This window comes from Zonotrichia albicollis, chromosome 7, assembly GCF_047830755.1.
Source record: "Zonotrichia albicollis isolate bZonAlb1 chromosome 7, bZonAlb1.hap1, whole genome shotgun sequence".
NCBI classification, from domain to species: domain Eukaryota; kingdom Metazoa; phylum Chordata; class Aves; order Passeriformes; family Passerellidae; genus Zonotrichia; species Zonotrichia albicollis.
In genome coordinates this window covers 41,977,804-41,997,937 of record NC_133825.1, presented here as the reverse complement: position 1 = coordinate 41,997,937, position 20,134 = coordinate 41,977,804, and the positions used below count along the sequence as shown (strand labels likewise).

Genomic DNA, 20,134 nt, shown 5'->3' with positions numbered 1-20,134 from the left:
CACTCTTTGGCAGGAGAAGGTCACATCACCCACCAAAGAGAAAAATACCTATCTCTAGTGGTTCAAACCATGGCACATCATTGAAGGACTATTTTTAGCCACCTTCCAGACAGCCTCAAATCAGTGAGAAATATCTCTTTCCAAAGTTTAAGTTAGCCTTTAATAAAGAACTCTGATTGTTTCCCCAGTATAAGCCAGGCTGCCTGACATTGTTTGGAGGGTAACTCATCCTCCTCCAAGCAGAGGTACAACCACAACTCCTTTAGTGCATAACCAAGAGAGGCAAATACTGATTTCTTTCTTGATCAAACAGTCCCATACCTGAGCCTCCTGTTGTGCCTCTCAGCTGAGTTATTACTCCTTGAAAAAGAACAGCAAGTCACTTCTGAACCATTTCACAGGCAACAGCCTTTTTCTCCCCTCCTACATGAACTGAAATGCCAAATACCAAACCTATTTGTAGCAGTCAGGATTAGTTCTAACAGGAGAACCACTGAGAGGATAAACTGATCTGAACATTTATCTAATTGCTAACCATCATTCCTACTCATTAGTTTATTGTACCCCAAATGCACAGAGTACTTAATGTAATAGAGAAAGTTTGACCTGTGCCTGGAGGAACTCCCAAGAGTAGGAAAGAAACTGAAATAAGATGAAACTGTAAGAGAAACCAATCTCAAGTTACAACCATTTCTGATAGCAGGAACATGGATCTTGGTTTTCATTCTGCAAGAACCTCTTTTAGCTGTTACTGGAACTACCCCAAAGAGAGATAACCCTCAGTCAGATAATCAGGAAGTTACACAAAATGTAAATCTCTGCATCAACATCACAGAATACCAAGAGGAGATGTCCTACAGGCCCTAGCACTAAATGCTCCTGGCTGTTTTGATGTTCTTGCCATCTCTGAAGGTTGCTCTGGAGCCATGAGACAGCAAGTCACCTTTGGAAAGTACAGACACCTTCATCTTTAGAGGAACATCATCCTGGGAGCCAGACATCCCAACTGTGCCCCTACCAAACACAGCACAGCCACGTGAACACAGCCCTAATGCAACTTGCTGATTGCATCAGAACATTGCAGTTGGGGCTGGTGATTGCTGGCACCACAAACCATCCCAGTGTCCCAGCACCTCAGCCCCATGCAAGCACTCAGGCTGAGATGTGATCACTCTGAAGGCAATCAGTGTGCAAGATCATTACCAACCACCTCGTACAGCCATACCTTGAAAAGTGACTCCATGAAAGTGGTATGAGGGTGAGGTAGGGAGGAAAGAGGAGTGTAGTGTTTATTTCCTTCTAACTTTCCATTTCATATGCATTCAGTGCCGTGTCAGAACACGTCCAGACATTTATTCCCCTCCCCATTTACTCTTCCTCCCAATCCTTGTCCTACAAATTTTTTTTAGGATCAGAAAATTAAGCTGAATTCATTTCTCTTTCTTATGCACACAGAGTAATAAAAAAAGACTTTGCAATCCAAATCCTGCACTTGTGTACACCTGTGTTAACCCCATTGTCCTCAAATTATTCCCTTAACAATGGCTGTGGGTTTGTACAGGTGTAGAACAAGTCCTGCAATTAGAATTTAACAAACAATTCCAACAGCAGAGAAAAAAAAAAAGTGAGACTTCAGCTCACTCCTTGTGGTATCAACTAACATATTCAAGTAGCAGGGGGGGAAAAAAACCACAAAATCAAATTTCAAAGGTATTTAGGCATGTGCAGATGCTGGCAGGAAACTCAGGAGATTTCCAAATACTGCCCATTTTCTACTTAGATCCACAAACCAGAGCAATAGCACGGAGTATAAATGAAGTTGCTTCTCATTTGCACCATTTTTTTCAGTATTCTCTTTAGCCTCCTTCCTGCTTCACCAAGTATTTTGCTTCCAGAATAAACTTTGTATGTTTCCTCATGGGATCACTATTTAGGCCATGATCCTACAAGCCCAAAAGCACAGACCCAGCTGGGCTGAGGACAATTCCTCAGAGGGCTGGAATGGAGGAAAGCCCAGAGCGTGTGCAGGACCAGGGCTTTGCACCACCAGTGCCTAGGAAGGGAAGCATCTCCAAACTGCTTCTCCAGTCAGAAACAGCACCAAGAGCAGGCAGAGAAGCAAATCGGGGCCAGGCAGGAAAGCAGGACTGAGGAAACGTCACACAACAAGAGGAGGACATCAGCTGCTTTGTGTTGCCACCTCAACTAAACTTGACAGCTGCTCTTCCAGGCTGAGCTGGATTTTACACAGCTGAAAGACCAAATAAAAGCTTTCTGTTGCTGTCATGAGCTCTGGCTTGCAACCACCACTTCGAATCAGCTTCCTCCAGCCCTCTTTCTCCATGCACCAGCCAGGACATAGACTGCAGACCTGGTTAGGCTTTGTTGTGATGGATAACTTGGTCACAACAGCCGAATGGCAAATGTTATCAGCTGGCAAATAAATGAGATTGGTGACTTTACAGGGCCAGCAATTATTCCCCAGTCACACAGAATTACTACAGAGAACTCCACACTGAAGATATGCCCATTAATGACAAATTACAAAACCAAGAAATCAATTACCAGCTGAGAAAATAATGGACAAGGGCTTAGACTGAGCAAGCCACTTTCAAGAGAGGTCCATCATTTGCAACAAGTACATTCTCAACAACAGTGGGTCCTGGTACAATTAGTCCCACACTGGTACTCTTTCAGGATGGCAGACATCACAACTTGTCTGCAAACCATCAATGGCTGGGACAAAATAGCATCATCTAAAAAAGGAGACACTGTTCAACCTGACTGTGGCATTGTCCAACACACAAACCCCACTCTGTGCTCCAACACTGCACAAGCAATTCAATCAGCATCACTTCCAGGAAAATCAATGTCTCCCAACTCCTCTTTGCAACTCCAAGACAACTTCCCCATGATCAGAAAGCCCTGCCATATTCACACACCATGCTCACAGATGAGGCAGCTGAGCTAGAGGAGCACGTGCTGCTGAACTTTAATAGGCATTTTTGAAGTGCAACCTCCAAGACAAGTAGTTTTTCCATAGTTTTTCATGTTTGGGCACAACCATGTAAAAAAAAGAAGTCTGCTTTTTGCTCAAACATAAGGAAACTAGCCAAATTCTTCATCATCATCATTAAGTGGAAAGTAATTGAAGAGGGATGAAGGGGAAAAAAAATCAAACCACACACGAACACATGATCTCTGAGATACAATATTCACAGCCATGGCTATTTAACAAGGTATCCATAATCAGCAGCAAGATCTTCCTTTACCCTCTGGGCCATGCCTTAGGAATTCACCGCACTTGCTGGCTGATCCCAGGTCTCCAGAAGAGAAGTGGGGAGGAGACAGACAGCACTCACAGGGTGCCAACAGAACACCTGACCATGCCAGAGGCCTTCCAGGCAATGTGACACAGAGAAACACAAGGCTGGGTGAAGACATTGGCCTAAATGGCTCCTCTCTCCCTCCCTCTGCACTCAGATGTGCATGAAAGGGAGAAACATAAACTGACTAAATTATTAAGTAAATTAGCCAAGGTTGCCAGCTCCAAACCATAAAGTGGAGATCCTACATAATTTTGAGGAATTCTCTTCAGCCCAGCTGGGTCTGTGCTTTTGGGCTTGTAGGATCATGGCCTAAACAGTGATCCCATGAGGAAACTTATAAAGTTTATTTTGGAAGCAAAATACTTGGTGAAGAAGGAAGGAGGCTAAAGAGAATACAGAAAAAATTATACTATACTATTATACTTCCAGGCAATGTGACACAGAGAAACACAAGGCAGGGTGAAGACATTGGCCTAATGGCTCCTCTCTCCCTCCCTCTGCACTCAGATGTAGAGGTGAATGAAGGGGAGAAACACAACACTGACTAAATGATTAAGTAAATTAGCCAAGGTTGCCAGCTCCAAACCTTAAAGTGGAGATTCTACATTATTTTGGGGAGAACAAATAAAAGGCAATCACAGAACCTAAGCAGCCTATTTAAATGGAACTGAAATTACCAACATTACACCCAGGGTGATTACTTAAGAAACTCAAGGATCTTGGTATTTTCTTTTCTTCAGAAGTAAAGGCATACAGGAAATTCAGCAGTCACATTTTCTTCCTGGGGCAAGAACACCCACACTGCTCAGTCACTCATTCACTCCCATTTTTCTCTGTGCAGTGTCTGACCAAGAGGAGCCCAGACCGAGTCCTCCAGACACTCCTGCATCGTGCACAAAAACAATCCTGATTTTCACAGTTTTATTTGGCTTGCTCACAAGACTCAGTCTCATGTAATCCACGGGCCTGATCCTTCTCCTAATAAGAGCAATGGCAAAACTCCAGCTGATTCAGTAGTTCTGGACAGACCTTGCAGTGGCAAGAGGATAAACTTTAAGGGCCCAAGCCTTATCCATTCACTTTTCTTGCTTCCACAAGTAATCCTTTTAAAAATAATGGGACTGTTCTGAAGAGTCAAACATGCAGGACTGAATGAGAGCAGAAATCAACAGAGAAATAATATTTGGGGCTCCCCCTCCACCAAAGCACAAGTGCATTTTCCCAAGTGTCCTCTTATTCTGGTAAGTCAAATGACAGAACTAAAAAAACCCAACCAAACAAAAAAAAATTAAAATAAAAATAAAATAAAAATGCCCAAAAATGCCATTGAAGGCAGGAAGAAGAAACCTAAGTCCTTCTTCTTTTTAAACACAGACAATCAAATGATGAGTAGCTGAAAATGTGGCCACACACACACACTCCTTCATATACACATACATACACAGAGGCAGTTCATCAGAAGTGAATCGGAGAGAGAAAGATGAATTTGAACCCTTTATCCCCTGTCCTTTATAAAGGCTGCCACTCAGTAAACGGAGATTGCTCTAATTACTGTGACAATTCTGCACCCCGTTCAAACAACTTTTGTGCTCTGGACAGGTTTCTCCGCGAGTTTGAAATTCTTGGCCTGAGAACCACTCTTGTCTAAAAGAGGTTTCTCGTTGCAAACGCAGAATGCAACACTAACAAGTTGTCCCTCTTTTCAGCTCCTTTCATTCTCCTCTTTTCCAACTGCCTGATTCAGGGCTTAATGGAAACTTGTCAAGGCTTTTCTTCCCACAAACCCTGTAGAGCCCCAAGGCAATCTGTGCACAGAGCAACCACAGGAATCTCATATTGTCAATTAAAATTGAATAGACACCTGATAACCAAGTATGTGTTCAAGGATAACATACATCACATGCATATACACAGATGTACCTGTGTAGCCAGTCCAATGCCCACATTTGGGCACACCAGCAGCACAGCAACTCACTACTTCCCATTTACAACCTCCCAGTGACACCCAGGTTCTAGTTTTCACTTTTTCATTCCATATTTATTAAATTTAATTTCACTCTTATGAAATAAAAAACAAAGTACTTTCAAGTACTGTAGTCGAGCAACAGAATACAATGGAAAACAAACTAAGTACATGTACCAAGCACTTGGCCTTTAATAACCCTGGGGATTGCAAAGATATTTAGCTGCTATCCAGATAAAATAAGCTCTGTGGATATTCTTTACACAGTGGTTTGTGACCAATGCAGCAGTTATGTTTGTGACTAGCTCCTGTAAGTACCTTCTTTAATTTTAATTGACACAGACATCATTTAAACTACATTTTTATGACATAGTTGAAGAATTAATAAAAATCCCATGGGAGAATGTAACAGGGATTGAAGTAAACTGAGACATTTGATTAATAATAATAAAAATCTCAAAAAACTTGACTTCCAGAAAGACAACTATAATCTGTAACTCCACTGAAAGGGAGAAAACCTTCCTATTAATGTCCCACAGAAAACAAAGATAGAAACACTAACTGCCATCTTATTCTTCTGATGTGTTCATTCAAGGTCATACCTTGCCTTGGATTCTTTAATATTGGCAAACATTTATAATAGAGCAGTTTCAATAGCTGTCTGTTCAGCCTGGGTGTAGATCAATGCATCATCTATATGCCGACTTCCAGACCTTGCCTATGTCAGAGTAGTGGTCCTGCTTTTATAAATCTCTTAAATCTAATTAAACCAATGCAAACCTCTTACTGTCTATGCTCCCAAACCAGTTCACTCATTTAACCAAGTTAAAATTATTCAGGCTAGGGTTTAAAGCAGTTCCGAGAGAACCTTTATTAAATATTACTATCAGTTAAAAACAGAAATCAGTGTAGCAGCTTTTCTCCAGAACAGAAAAGCCTATAGTCTCAGACTTTTCCAGATCATTATTTAAGGAGTCACTGACTCCAGTGGGAGTTCGGATGTGCTCCAAGAGGTACGCCTCCACCTTTTCTTGCTCTATTTTTCCCTTTCTTAAAATAGGACAATTTGTTTCTATTGTATCAACATCCAAGAATCTCTCATATTCTCCAGAATGTCCTTTTGCAGTATTTTCAGATTGGCAATTTCTATTACTTTATTACTTCCCACACCCTCCTTTTGGAATGGTTTTTTTGGGGTGGGTTTTTTTTTTCTTTTTTTTTTTGTGTCTCTGCTGTATCACCACCAGTAGTGAATTAAGCAGCAGAGAATGATTTTGTTGTATACAGCATCTCTCATGCCACAGATAGTTTGGAAAGACCTAGAAAGCTGTGAGATATACACAAGTTGAGCACATTCATATATTCATACTTGGTAGCCAAAGTAATGTAATTGTACTTCCAATGGAGCCTAGGGCACTAAAACCTGCTCTGCCAAGAGGGGAGAACAGTTATGCAGGACTAATTGTGTCAGCAGGAAGAACAAAATGGTCAAGTCCAACAAGAGTCCCTCCTGAATTCAGCTTCACTCCCTAACTGAATGCTGGCAGGAGTTTGGTACCCCAAACATCTGGCCCCGAAAAGAAACTGCCCTCCCATCTTCTCCTTCCTTGCACTCCCTCCACCAAGCAGCAAAGGCATTTCAAACAACATAAATCCATTCTCCACTCAAAGCCTACTTGGCTCCTATAATTTCTATCATTTTCCTGTCATCATTTCTTCTTTGCTGAAGCCAGCAGCATATGAGTCAGAGAACAATCATTAACTTTTACAACTTCCATACAAATCCACCTACTCGTATTAGAAAAGCAGAACTGACATGCAACACAGCCTGGGACCAAACCCTGATCCTGCCAGGATGCTCCACACTTCTGTGGGAAATACTGCAGAAGCAGGAGCTCATTCAAGAATACACCATTGGAAATGCAACTTGACTTCTCCCAGCCTCCCCCCCTCCTCCAGGAGCAAAGGACTATGATGAAGGAGCTATACATCAATATCATATTTAGTTGAGTTTGGCATTCTCAACGCCTTCATCCACTTTTGAAGAACTTGGCCATTGGTTCAAGACACACGGGGCCTGATGCAAAACCCTTCGTTATTAATAGAAGCCTTTTTTCCACTGACTTCAATGGATCTTGGACCAAGCCCAAGGAAGACAAGATTTCACAGCAGTAAGAGTGACACACATTCTCCACATTGAAAAAAAAAAAGGCAAAAGAAACAATACGAAGCATTTACGATGTCAATCTGTAGCACACAGTTTTGTTTGTGTTTTGCTTTTTTAAAATAGGCTCTAGGCTGTTGGATTCTGAAGGTGGAAGGAATCACAGGCAGATATGAAATGCTATGGTGAGATACATAACAATCCCAGTACCTCCCTCAACTAGGATATAGAGGCATCCTCTACCACAACATTTCTTGTAAGTTGCTGTAGCCACACTTGAAAGTGTCCCAGCACTATAAACTCCTCCAGTAACAGCTACAGTATTACCCATGATGAATTAATTTATATTAATATGGCTATCATGCGCATATCCATATGAATCCCATTGTTCTGGAATATTAATAAAAACCTTACTAAGTGAAGTAACGGTAAGTAACGGGAAGTAATGGTACCCCTACACTTAGTTTAAGGATATTTAAAATAAATACATTTAGAACAAAATTGCTAATATCTTTAGTTTATCAAATTTGGCACAGCAAGCAGAAACTCAGCTATCTTCTCAGTACGTATTTATAGCATCACCCGTTCCCATTCATTCTGCATTTTCTTAGAGAATCTGCTGTACCCTACATCTGCAATTCATTGACTTTACAATTTACCACATGTTGAGATGGAGAGGTCTCAGCTCCATTTGAATCACTGCACAAATATGCAAGTGATTTATCGTTTTAAAACTAAAGACTGCAGAAGAACGACTCCACTTTTCCTGAACATTACTCCTTCTGGCAGACCATGAACAATTACAGCGCGTACTAATTAAGCTCTGTAAATGTGCTGTGCCCTGCTAATGCCTACCAGGCCTCAAATTTAGTTGCATGAAGCCAAACTTCAGCCAGAGACTTAACTCATTCAGCACTGCCCAGTTGCCTGAGCGTGACCCCACAAAGAATAAGGGTCGAGGGTTTAGCCAACCTAAAACAAAGGCGTGAGACTGAACAGATTTTTGCCGGAAAGAATCACAGGGGGGAGATGCTGGAGGGGGTGGGAAGCATCTTGGGAACGAGGGGAACATCCTTGTTGATAACCTGTTAAAAAGGTACAATACCACACCAGCTTTGCAGCGCAGTGCTGGGGGATTTGGATCTGTCCCTGGGGGCTAATAAGTCACAGCGCTCCATTGATTAGGGAAATGCATAAAACCTTCAACAAAACTGTACAGCTATTTGTGGAAGAGCTGAATTGACAGCCCCCTCTTTTTTTTCTTTTCTTTTTTTTTTAAGTCAGGCTTTACAGGGCTCTAGAAGAAAAACATATGTCTAAAGGAGTGCAGCTTTCCACCACACACATAACCCTGCCTTTTTCTTAAATTAGTCTCCAAGCACAACAGTAACCTAGAGGGAACCTGAAATCAACTGATGGAGAAATTAAAGCTAAAAGTAACACCTAGGCATATTTGAGTAATCACATTATCTTGTTAAAACACACACACACACACCCCCAGCACAGACAAGACCGCAGCACTTCAAATCTGACGGTCCACTCTACAAAGCCTGTGTAATGGGGAGTGAGCCGAGAACAACGAGCTCCGCTGAGCCAAGCACTGTTTCTTCTCGGGCCCCAGACTCTCCTGACACTTAAGAGTGAATCCCCAGATCCCAAGCTTCCCCTCCAACCATCCATTCAAATACTGGCGTTTCCCCCGCCCCCCCCCCCAAGTTTCTACAATTTCTCCTCCCGCTCCAACATCCCTCCTTTGTCCTCCAATTACTCTCCAGTGGCCCCCCTGCTCCCGCAGTGCCTCCCCCCAGTTAACCCCTCCCCAAACACCACCCTGTGCACGTCCCCCTGCTCCCCTCCACGCTGACCTACTCGTCCATCCCACACTGTCCCTTCCAGCAGGACACAGGGCTTCTCCCCTAAAAACTGCCTCTAACCTCAACATCTTCATTCATTCAGTGCATGTTTTCCCTTAACGTGGGCTTTTGCTGCTTTCTAAGAGGCCCTGTTTTGTACACACAAACCACTCTAATATCTGTATTTCCAAGCATCCTCCTCCTGCATAAAACCCGAGGCAGCTTTTTCTTTCGTCCCCAGCTCAGCGGCATGTGAGAAAATTAAAGGACATTTCCAGGTGTCATCTGTCTTTAAATGTTTGCTTGTGCCGGTATCTAGGAAATGCTGCACGATACTGCTGAGACCTCTGTAAAGGACATGAGCTGTGCTAAACTTCTTCCCTCCTTCAGCCCAGCTGCATCACCCACTGCCCAGCCTCTACAGCACCACAAGCGTTAATTATAAACTTCGGAGCCTACGTAACAAAAAAAAAAAAAAAAGCACAAACATAAAGCAGCGGTTGGGAGGAGCAGCAGAAATATTCTTTGCTTTTAGGTGGGGAGAGAAAGGATTTCCATATCTCCCCCACACACCCCCAGCACCACACTTCATCTCTCATTGCTTATAATTAGTGAAAGAAATTTGACCCACTGCCAGTGTCTGTGGACCTTGGATATTATAAGGCCAGCGTGGCGTCAAATATCTTAACATTCATAAGTGTTATAGGCTGTAAATAAACCCCGTGGATTTATGACCCTGCCGTGCTTGCCAGCAAACGACTGTGGCACATTTCTTTCAGCAGACCTGTCGAGGTGCAAGTTTGCCTTTGGTTGTAAAATTAACCATTTCCTTCACAAATGTGCCCAATTAAAAGTCAAAGTTTTAAGGCTTACTTACATATTTGCCAGGACATGGGACTAAGGAGACACCCAGGGAACACAGATTTAAACATCCCCCCAAACCTCACAACTCCCTCCAAAGCAAAACTTCTCACAACAGCCCCAATGTGCAAGGAAAGTGTCTGATTTCAAAAAAAAGCCCTGAAAAAACCCCAAGCTGACAACCCGGCCGCTGTTCTATTTCTACGTGCCTATGGCCAGCCCTTATTTTTGGCTGCTCTGAGGCTGGGGGGAGCAGGCGTCTCCCCCCAGGCTGTGCCTGGAGAAGGATCTCCTCCCTTCCCCCAGGATAATGTCATCTGCTTCCTGTGTAGGAGAGCATTTGCTAAATCCAGGTTGTCTCATGCTTAACTGCCAATAATCCAACTTCCACATAACTCCCAGACAGCTGGGAAAAGGTCCTTAGAGTTTTTAGTCATGGTACAGAAACACACGTCCACACAAAAAATCTGCAGCTGTCCTTTTTCTCTACACCACATTTTTTATCTGATTTTGGGGCCCACTCATGAAAGTCTTGACAAATTTAAAACATTTTTACCTACATTCTGGTTTACAAGCGCCAGTGAAAGCTGCAACATATTCCTTCCCCCCCTCCATCTTCAGCTGACAAATCAGCACATACTTGCTTGAACAAAAAAATGAAGGGGAAGAAGGGAAAAAATAAACCACACCACCCTCTTCAACATCCTTAGTCGTTTGTATGAATGCATTCAAAAAACCTGGAAAGGCATCTACTGTATTTTTTTTACACTACAGATCAGCCACTGGTGCACCTATTAAAATTGTTCGATTTCCAAAGCAAATATTATTTTTAATGAAGTGCAGTCCTGCAATTATCCTGTACACTCAAGTAACAGTACTGCATTATATTGTTTTGCAAGGTCCCAGAAACATGAAACTTTTCTCTAACTAATTTTCATAGGCCCCTGAAGAGAAACTGTTGGAGTAAGCAATGCAGCATTTGCTCCAGAATAAAATCTTATCAAGGAAAAAAAAAAGAAAAAGAAGGGGAAAAAAAAGAAAAAAAGCAAAAAAGCATAGCATAAAAAATAAATAGCATCTTTACTGCAAGTAAGTTAACAAACACAGTCTGTTTGCCACTGTATACCAGCCATGCTAATGCTATAGCAGAGTGATTCAGCAATCTACCTAATTAAGCACGAGCAAAGTTTCTTTTATGGAGGCTCCATTTGATTTACACCACAGGATCATCAGTTCTTATTTAACAGCTTGTTTTTACACAAGTCCAGAAACTTTATTAAGAGCATGTCCATTCATTTTTTTTTAAACAAAGCAAATAATTCACTCTCCACTGAATAGCTCTGTATCATAAAGTACCAAAGTGCTGACATATTAAGTTGTATCTACATTATTAAACTAGTTGGGGGACATTAATACTATAATCCATACTGCAGACATTAAACCTCAACCATAAAGATTAGTAAAGAATTAATATTGTCACATCGAGACTGAAACCTTAACACTCCAGCCATAAATATTTCTGAAGGAGATGAAAAACAATTAGCATAAACACCAAAGAAGGGCAAGAACACCTGTTCTTTTTCAGGGCGATAAGCATTTTATTGTTCTCTATTTAAAATGTAATGACCTGTGTAATTACAGTAATATTACATTGTATTGCAAGGGCTTGGAATGTCACACTTTGAAAAGTGTTGTCAAAACAATTGGAGGGAGGGGAAAAAAAAAAAGGACCACCATTAACCCTTCACACCCCAGGGTCTAAAGCTTTTGTAATACGAAGGATTACATGGTTTGATTCAGTAGATAAAGAAAAACATCAATTTTTCAAGGCAATTAATAAAAAAAATGTTTCCTCCTAAACATAAAAATCAAGGCGATGGGGCTGCTCTCCAGCACAGCTATTCCCGACTCCCAAACTTTGGGGCCAAACATAAGCTTATCCCTACAGCCTCACTCAGCCAGCAACAACTCAGGGGAAAGGAAGATGCAACAGCACTAGTAAAAATAAGAGCATCTGCCAGCAGGGTTTTCTCACATTACACTGCATATATTTGCTTACCAAAAGCATTAACCAAGCTCCAAATTTAAGCTAAAAATCAAGTACACCACTTCTGTGTTTTCCAACTCTGAAAGGAAAACAGTCTCCTTTATTGCCCACAACATGCAGCCACCCCAGTCCCTCCACAAGTGCAGGGATGGAACTGGTGCTCTCAGATGCGTCACTTCAGTACCATTTGACTAGATCTCTACTTAATAACATCTATTCTCATAAGCCCACCACAGTATTCTATCAACAGCAAGATTAGCATGCAAAAAATCTTTGATTTTTAAAAATAAAATTATTCCTATCAACCTTGATAAAGAGTTTCCAGTATTTAAAGCGTTATCCTTGAGAATAGATTATTCCTCATAAGCAGATTTTATGATGCTTCATAATTCTTCACATTCCTGAAGCAGTAAAGGAGAAATTGCTGCCCACAAGTTTGCTCTTGATCAGACAATTACAGGTACATTTAAAAAACACAATAATCCCACTCCACCCCCAAATAAAGCAACAAAAAAAATCCAGGAAAAAAAAAACCACAACAAAAAAACCACACCCACAGACTTTTAAGATTGTACAACAGCAAAAGGAAAAGAAAAACAATTTTGCTACGTATCTGCATCACCTCTTTACCTTGCATACTCTGACACTCAACAAATATGGCTCCAGGAAAAACTACATAAATAAAAATAAAATTCGTAATTATGCAGAAGCATCTATACCTTTCCAAAGCGCATTTAAAAATAAAATAAAATCAAACAGGAAAGAGAAAGATCTAGTTCATCTGGAATTGAAAGCTGGTACAGCAGAGAACTAGAATCCACCTAAAAATAGTGTGTGACAGACAACAGCTATCCCGCTGAATCTTTATAATATTCTGCTCTCAGGCCTAAATAAACAACTTTAATTTTTCCTGGCTATAATTAAGTGGCAGGCAAACAAACAAGAATACGGAATGTGAAAGAATAAGGTTAAGAAGATAGGAGAAGGTTGCTGGAGCCTGGATGTGGAAATAAGAAAATTGCCTATTGAGTGTGGAAATATCCTTTCAGAATTCATCTGATAACACAAGCAGGCCACCTGCTATACCAACAATAAACCAACCTGTAAGCTTTTGTACAGCACCTTTAATTCACACGGACCCAACATTCCTATGGAGGCCTTTTTTAGCGGTGGGGGAGCAAGGGGAGGAATGCTCCAGGAGAGCTGACTGCTGAAGAACCCTACCCCACATGCTAAGGGAAAAGGGATCTGTAATAAAGGTAATGAGGAAAAAAAGAGCTGGAGCTGGTGTAAGAAAAACGCTTTAAGAAAAAGGCAGCAGAGGTGTGCTTCCGATTAGTCTGCACTTGGAACAGTGGAATGCACTGAAGGTAAAAAACGAGCGAAAAAAAAAAAAAAGGAATACAAAGCTACAAAGCTTCACAATTCGTAACAAAGTGATTTGGAACAAAGATTGTTTTGCCATCTGGATTCTGGTACTTATGGAATTTGGAATTTATCACCATCATCCATATACATGTGGGCGACCATATTCAAAAGAAAAAATATAATGCATTCAGCCCCTGAATTCCCCTCCCCATCATTACAATTGCAAACTGCAGTCACCCCTCTGCTACTGTCCCAGAAATCACCTCCTCACAAAAAGAGCCTCACAAGCTTCCAAAATAAAACTCTGCCACAGCCCTAAACATATGCAAAGTCAGAAAACCTTCCTCACAACCTCCCTGTCACTCTACATTTACTAATCTGTGTCTACTGACGTTTTACTAAGTGAAAACAAGACTGACCCGATGTTTAATATTTTAATGCTTTAAAACACTTGTAGATCTGATATACTGAAGTTGTCCAAGCCCTCAGTCATTAGTACAGCTTCAACATCTACCCAACAGTAGATCTATTATTGTAAATCGCTATCTCGTGTTACCACAAGGAAAAAAAAAAGTGTATAAACACACATGGTGATGGTGGGAACGCTTCAGACTCAGAAACACTCTGAAGAAACAAAACAGCAACGCTAAAGCCATCGGTAGGAATCAGTGGTGTTTGGAAGTCCCAGTGGATTTAAGCATTCAAAATGAAAAATTTTTAAACTCTTTTCAAAAGGAAAGGAAAGGTGACACTTGAGAAATCTGATGTTAGAGTAGAGCACACCGTGGGTGACACTACGAGCGGGGAAAACAGCTGGGACTACAAACCCACCAGCAGACCCCAAAGTTTCCTGGGATCTGGGCTAAACCTCGCTCCAGCTGCAGGCACACGCAGACCTGCACCCCCCCGTCAGTGAACCCCGAGTTAGGGGTGAAAAAAAGAAAAAAAAAAAGGTAAAAAAACCACCAACAAAAAACCGGACGCTTTCAGCAAATTGTTTTCCTGCCAGCATACTTCCAAGAGGAATTTTGCTCGACTTGTCTGATTATTTTTTGCGCTGCTGTTGTTGTTGCCAGAGCCAAGCGAGGCGAGTTGTTTCCGGACTCAGCCCCGTGCCCCGAGCGCGGCTCCCCCCGCTCCGCACCGGGACGGAGCCGCTCCCCGGGCTCGGCCCCGGCCCCGCCGGGCAGGGCAGCGGCGCTCGGCCCCCGCACGCCGCGGGGCGCGGATCGGGGCGGCCGGAGCGGGCTGAGCCCGGGCACAACTCGCGGCACGCACGGCCCGAAGGGGCACAATGAAATCGCCGCTCCCGCAGGCCGGGGCGGGCGAGGGCAGGAGAGGGTTAAGGGGGAGGAAAGGGGAGGGGGAGCCGGCCCAGCCGCCACGGAGGAGGGCAGAAGGCGACGGATCACCATGGAAAACGAGGAGTTTGTGGAGGAGCGGATCTCAGGCTCGGCCAGGAGAAAATAACCCCCCTCCCCAAGGAAGGGGAGAGAAGGGAAAGGGGGGAGGGGGAAAAAAACCCCGCCAACCCCAAACTTCTTGGGTTTTTAAAAATTTCTTTCCAGTTTTGTTTTGAGGCTGAAATAGGTGTTGTTTGGAATTTGTTTGCTTTTTTCTTCCCCATACCACACCCCCCACAGCGGAGGTTACAAGGGCTCAAAAAAAAACAAAACTGCCCACAAAACTGAAAGTAAAAAAGAAATTAACAACAAATAAGAAAAAGACAAAATAAGAAATAAACGAGGGGAAAAAAAAAAAGGAATATGGCGAAGTGTAAACAATCCCCCTCCCGCCGCGGCCCGCGGAGTTTGGAAAGTTTGCGGCGCGGGGGAGGGGGCGGCGGCAGGGCCGGGGCGAGCGGGGCACCGGGAGCGCGGCGGCGGCGGGAGCCGGGCAGGGAGCGGGGGGGAGAGGAAAGAGAGGGGGAAAAAAACCGGCACTTACCGTTCTCGCCGTCGGAGAGAGCGATCCATTGGGCAGATACGGGCTGCTGAGGTCGGGGATCATTATAAAGGGATAACCCGGGTATGGTGGGCCCTTAAACAACCCTCCATCTTGCCTCTTCGCAGCTAACATGGCGGGGAGACACGAGCGGGAGCGGGGAAGGAAGGGGGCAACAGAGGGAAGAGAAGGGAGGAGAGGGGGGGAAGGAAAAGTTTTTTTAGCAAGTGTCCCCAAAAGAGGAGCCGGGCGCCCGGCGGAGGGGCGGCGGTGCGGGGCGGGCGGCGGTGCCGGCCGGGCCCGCGTACTCACCTTCCTCTAAACTTTCCCGGGATTTATCTCTGAAAGTTTCGGACCGAGGCGGGGGCCGCCGCTCCGCCTGGGAGCGAGCCGGGGGTCGGCGTGGGGCAGTCGGGGAAGGGGTAGGTTGGGGTGGGGAGGATGGTTTTTGGGGGGTGTGGGGGAGAAGGGAGAAGAGGAGGAATGAAAGGCGAAAAAGAAGGGAGAGGTGCGGGGAGAAGGTGGAAGGGGAAACAAACAGAACAAAACAGAAGGCATCGTTACAAGTTGGTGCCGCGGAGAAAGTTGGGCGCCGGCGGGAGCGGGACCCGGCGCGGCGCCCCCGGCCCCGGCGCGGCCCCGGGCACAGCGCGGCCCCCGCCCGCCCGCCCGCCGCCCCGAAACGGCCCCGCGGGGGGCTTCCCCCGTACCTCCGAGTCTGAGGAGCTGTTTTGATTCGTTTCTGATTCATTGACGAGAGACGACTTGACATCAGCTAAATCCCTCTCCGCCGAGGAGTTCTCGGAGATCTTCTCCTCCTGCTCCCCTTCGTCTTTGAAAGAGATCAGTTCATCGTTGGCGCCCAGGTCGTCCCCTCCACCGCCGTTCAGCTGCGGCATTTTCCTCCTGCTTCACCCCACCAGCAGCAATTTTGCAAAAAGGGGAAGGGGAAAAACAAAAGAAAAAAAAAAAAAAAAGGAGGGGAATGGGGGGGGAAAAGGAAAAAGAAGGGGGGGGGAGGAAAGTTTGCACCAAAAAAGAAGAGTCCAAGGTGAAAGTTTCTTTTTTTTCCCCTTCTCTTTCCTCCTGGGGAGGGGAAAAGAGGGAGGAGGAGGGGAGGGAAATGTCTCTTCTTTGCTCCTTTGCACCAGTGACTTTAGGCTTCTTCCTTTCCTTCTTCGGGATTTTCTCTTTCTTTCTTCCCGGGAGCTGCTCGGCGTGCACTGCGCGCACACGCACACCCGCGCACGCACTCGCGGAAAAATTAATAATAATAAAAAATATATAAACCGTGGGGAGGGGGGAGCAGCGGGGGGGAGGGGGGGGTTAAAAAAAAAATAACGCAACAAACCAAGCCCAGAAGTCAGCTGTGACGGGGGGGCAGTCGCCGCGGATATGGGGAGCCTGTGCCGCTCGGGTTTGAGTGAGTTGAAGTTGGACTGAGAGCTTTTCAGTTCAAAGGCGGCGCTGATTGACAGATAGAAAAAGGGGGATCGAAATCCGGAGGAACGGAGAAGTCTGGGATCCGGGATTATTGACAGGGAGCGAGAAACACACCAGGCACTTAATGAGATGCAGGAGAGGGCGGGGGCTCCCCGGTGACGTCTGCATAAATAAACAGGTCTGGGGCGCGGGAGGGGGAGGAGGAGGAGGGTGGGGGAAGTAGGAAACTAACAATGATCCTTTTTGGCATGGGAGCGGGAGCGCCAGGGGAGGGCAGCGGGGGCGGGGGCGGGGGCGGGGGCGCCGCTGGGGGGGCCGGCACGCAAAAGGAGGGGGGAGAGGCTGGCCAAAAAAAAAAAAAAAATTTAAAAATTGTGCGCCGCAGCTCAGAGCTGCGGGACGGGGGGAGCGAGGGGAAAAACACTCGAACGGGTGTCCCTGACTCCGCGCTCCGGGAGCGCCAACTTTTACATTCTGGACATTAATAAACATATCATCCCCCCGCAGCCCGGCTTCTCCTGAAGGATGTTTGTGTGCCCTTATTATTTGGGTACATGTGACGGCAGGGTGGTGCGGTGGGTGCTTTTTTTAAACCGTTAACATTTTTCATGCCACTCGTTGGAGGCAAGAAACTCCAATCATAATAAACACTAGAATATAGTAAAAGCCTTTTTTTTTTTTTTTTTTTTGGGCAGCACTTGGTCCTTGCATTTATTATGGTTATAACACGCAGGATGAAAATGTGTGAGATCACTCGCTGAAGATCAGATATTTCCAAATTATCTTATAGTAAGGCATAATGTTTTCTGGTCCTTGATGTAAAAAAAAAAAAAAAAAAAAAAAAAAAAAAAAAAAGAGAGAGAGAGGAGGAAAAGGAATGTGACTGCTAAGAAGTTAATTAGCATGGCAGGACGGAGAATCAAGGACTCCCAGACTTCAGAAGTGAAAAGTTGTGGTGGCGTAAACATCGCGCTGCTGGGGGGCAGTCAAAGGGAAGGGGGGTCCGCGGGGTCCCTGCCCGGTCCGGCCGGGGCTGTGCCCGCACGGCGACAAAACGGGGAGCGGAGTCCTGCGGATGCGAGAAATGGCATCTGTTCCCCGAATCTAATGTGGCGAGGGGAAGGGGAAAACAAATTGATCTTCCAGCAGTGACAAATTGTAACAATGGACGAGTCAATTGGAAACTTTAACATGGGCAAGGAACAAAAGGAGGGGAGTGGGGAGGGGGGCGGGGGGAGACAGTAATTTCAATGGGAATTAGTAAATTGCCTAATGGAAATGGTGTTTGAAAGCAAGGGACAGGCTGTACTAAATAATCCAAACATTCCTCCAGAAATCTAACCTGCTGCTCATGCTAAGGGTCATTCAGCACATAGGGTTTCCAAAACAAAGCCAATTTGTCATGCAATATTTAGAGAGTTTGGGGGTTTCAGCTAAACTGTCTTCTATAAAAGAATAATAAAAATAATAATACAGAGATCGACGAGGCTAACACGAATTCTCAGGCATTAAAAAGTTCACATAGAAATTTGCATACTAAAGGGAAAGATGCAGACAAAATAGAAATAAAAAAATCACTGCAACTTACAACTTTAATATTAATCAGTAAAGCAGAAGTAGAGTGAAAGGAAGCATGAAAAGAAGTAAAACAAATGTGTACATTTAATCAGACAGGATTGCATAGGACACAAAGAACAGGGCTAATTAGTCTCAGCAGGTAGGGACTAACCTTCAGACTTCATAAATAAATAAGTCTGTGAACAATGTCTAAGTGGGAATATGGAGACAGAAAAGGGATTATTTTAAGACACCAAGTAAAAACATGACTAATGAAATACTTCACTGTTAACTCAATGTACAAATACATTGAACAGTTTCTTTTTCCACTGGTCTTTTGACTAACTTGCTTTTTACTTTCAGAAATTGTACTAAATAACTATCTGTGGGTATGCACACTCCTCATTTACCCCTGATTATGTACTTACTGTTTCTGCAAACTAGTGCCTTGCAGAGTGGCACCTTAAATATTCTCCATTTTTGTTTGCTTTTTGATTTCAGACGCCTTTATATCCCAAAACAATACAAGATTAGAAATACAAATGTGACAGACTCCTATTTATTTTGCAGGGCCATGTGCTATAATTTGATCCAAATGAACAAAAACAGTTGCACAGTTTTGTTTTGTTTTCCCAAGATCTTTTTACAATCTGCTATGGATTTTTCTTTAAACAAGCATGCTTTTGCTTCAATCCCAGTGTAGTTGCTAACTACTTAGTAAGCACCATCAAAAGTCAGTGTGCAGGACAGAGGCAGTTGTTGCCCAAAGCTGGTTGCAGAAGAAGGGCCTGATTCTGTAGAGGCTCACACATGAGTCACATCACTGACAGGTGACTTGAGGAGGTGATGCCACACCCGGACTGCTCGTGCAAGCAATGTTACTCACACGAGTAAATGTTGCCAGAAGGGAGCTCAGTGCTGTTTGCCCCAGTGCCAGTGGTGGTCCTGGGTGTGGAAGATGGCTCTGGAAGGGCAAGGGGCTGTGCCCCAGCTGTGGAAGGTGTTTCTTGGGCACGTTTTTGCAGTTTTGCCCCCATGGTGGATTCAGAGGAGTCCCGTGAAGGGCCAGGAGACTGCTCTCGAGTTTTCATCAAGTTCTTCCTTTTGCAAACTTCCAGGAGTTTGTTTTCAAACTGCAGCCTAGAGCGAGTGTGGTTGTGAAGTCCAAGGACTGTAGATGTTTATTGAACCAACTCGGTTGAATGAAGGTAGTACAAGTCACTCTGGATGGCTTGTGCATCTGATTTGTATCATTTCCCCTTATGTAACAATTTGTTTCACAGTCGGGGAAGTGAGAGCTCTCCAGGGGTCAATAGCAGCTGTTGAGTAGTAGAGTCTCAGATGATACCTTGGATTTAAAAAATAGTATAGCCTTTAACAGTGAAAGAAACACAATATTAACAAAAAAATAGAATAAAAAAAAATTCAAGCTAGCCCATGTCACGAAACACAATTTATTGTTTGAATAGTCGATTTTAAGTGACAGCTGGAGAGACAAAGCCAGGTGCTCCACATTCGAGAGATGTCTTTCTTGCCAAAGCTGACCTCTAGCACAGATGAAGAAGTGGAAGTGCCTTTCTCCAAGCTTTTGTAACCCTCACCACT

General features: G+C 44.1%; 1 protein-coding gene across 21 annotated transcripts in view; it reads right to left on the bottom strand.

The window, feature by feature from the left end:
- Positions 1 to 17,106, bottom strand: part of TCF7L2 (transcription factor 7 like 2) — a 171,717-nt gene extending 154,611 nt beyond the window's left edge. For 8 of the 21 annotated variants that reach the window (XM_074545239.1, XM_074545240.1, XM_074545236.1 and 5 more), the window contains exons 1-3: positions 16,240 to 17,105; positions 15,842 to 15,908; positions 15,533 to 15,657 (exon numbers count right to left, since the gene is read on the bottom strand). In XM_074545239.1, the coding sequence (XP_074401340.1) occupies positions 15,533 to 15,657; positions 15,842 to 15,908; positions 16,240 to 16,428 (381 nt within the window). In that variant the 5' untranslated portion in view covers positions 16,429 to 17,105. Of the gene's footprint in view, positions 1 to 15,532; positions 15,658 to 15,841; positions 15,909 to 16,239 lie in introns of all 21 variants that reach the window. The other 13 variants (XM_074545237.1, XM_074545241.1, XM_074545242.1 and 10 more) reach the window with 5 other exon arrangements.
- Positions 17,107 to 20,134: the final 3,028 nt, after the last annotated feature.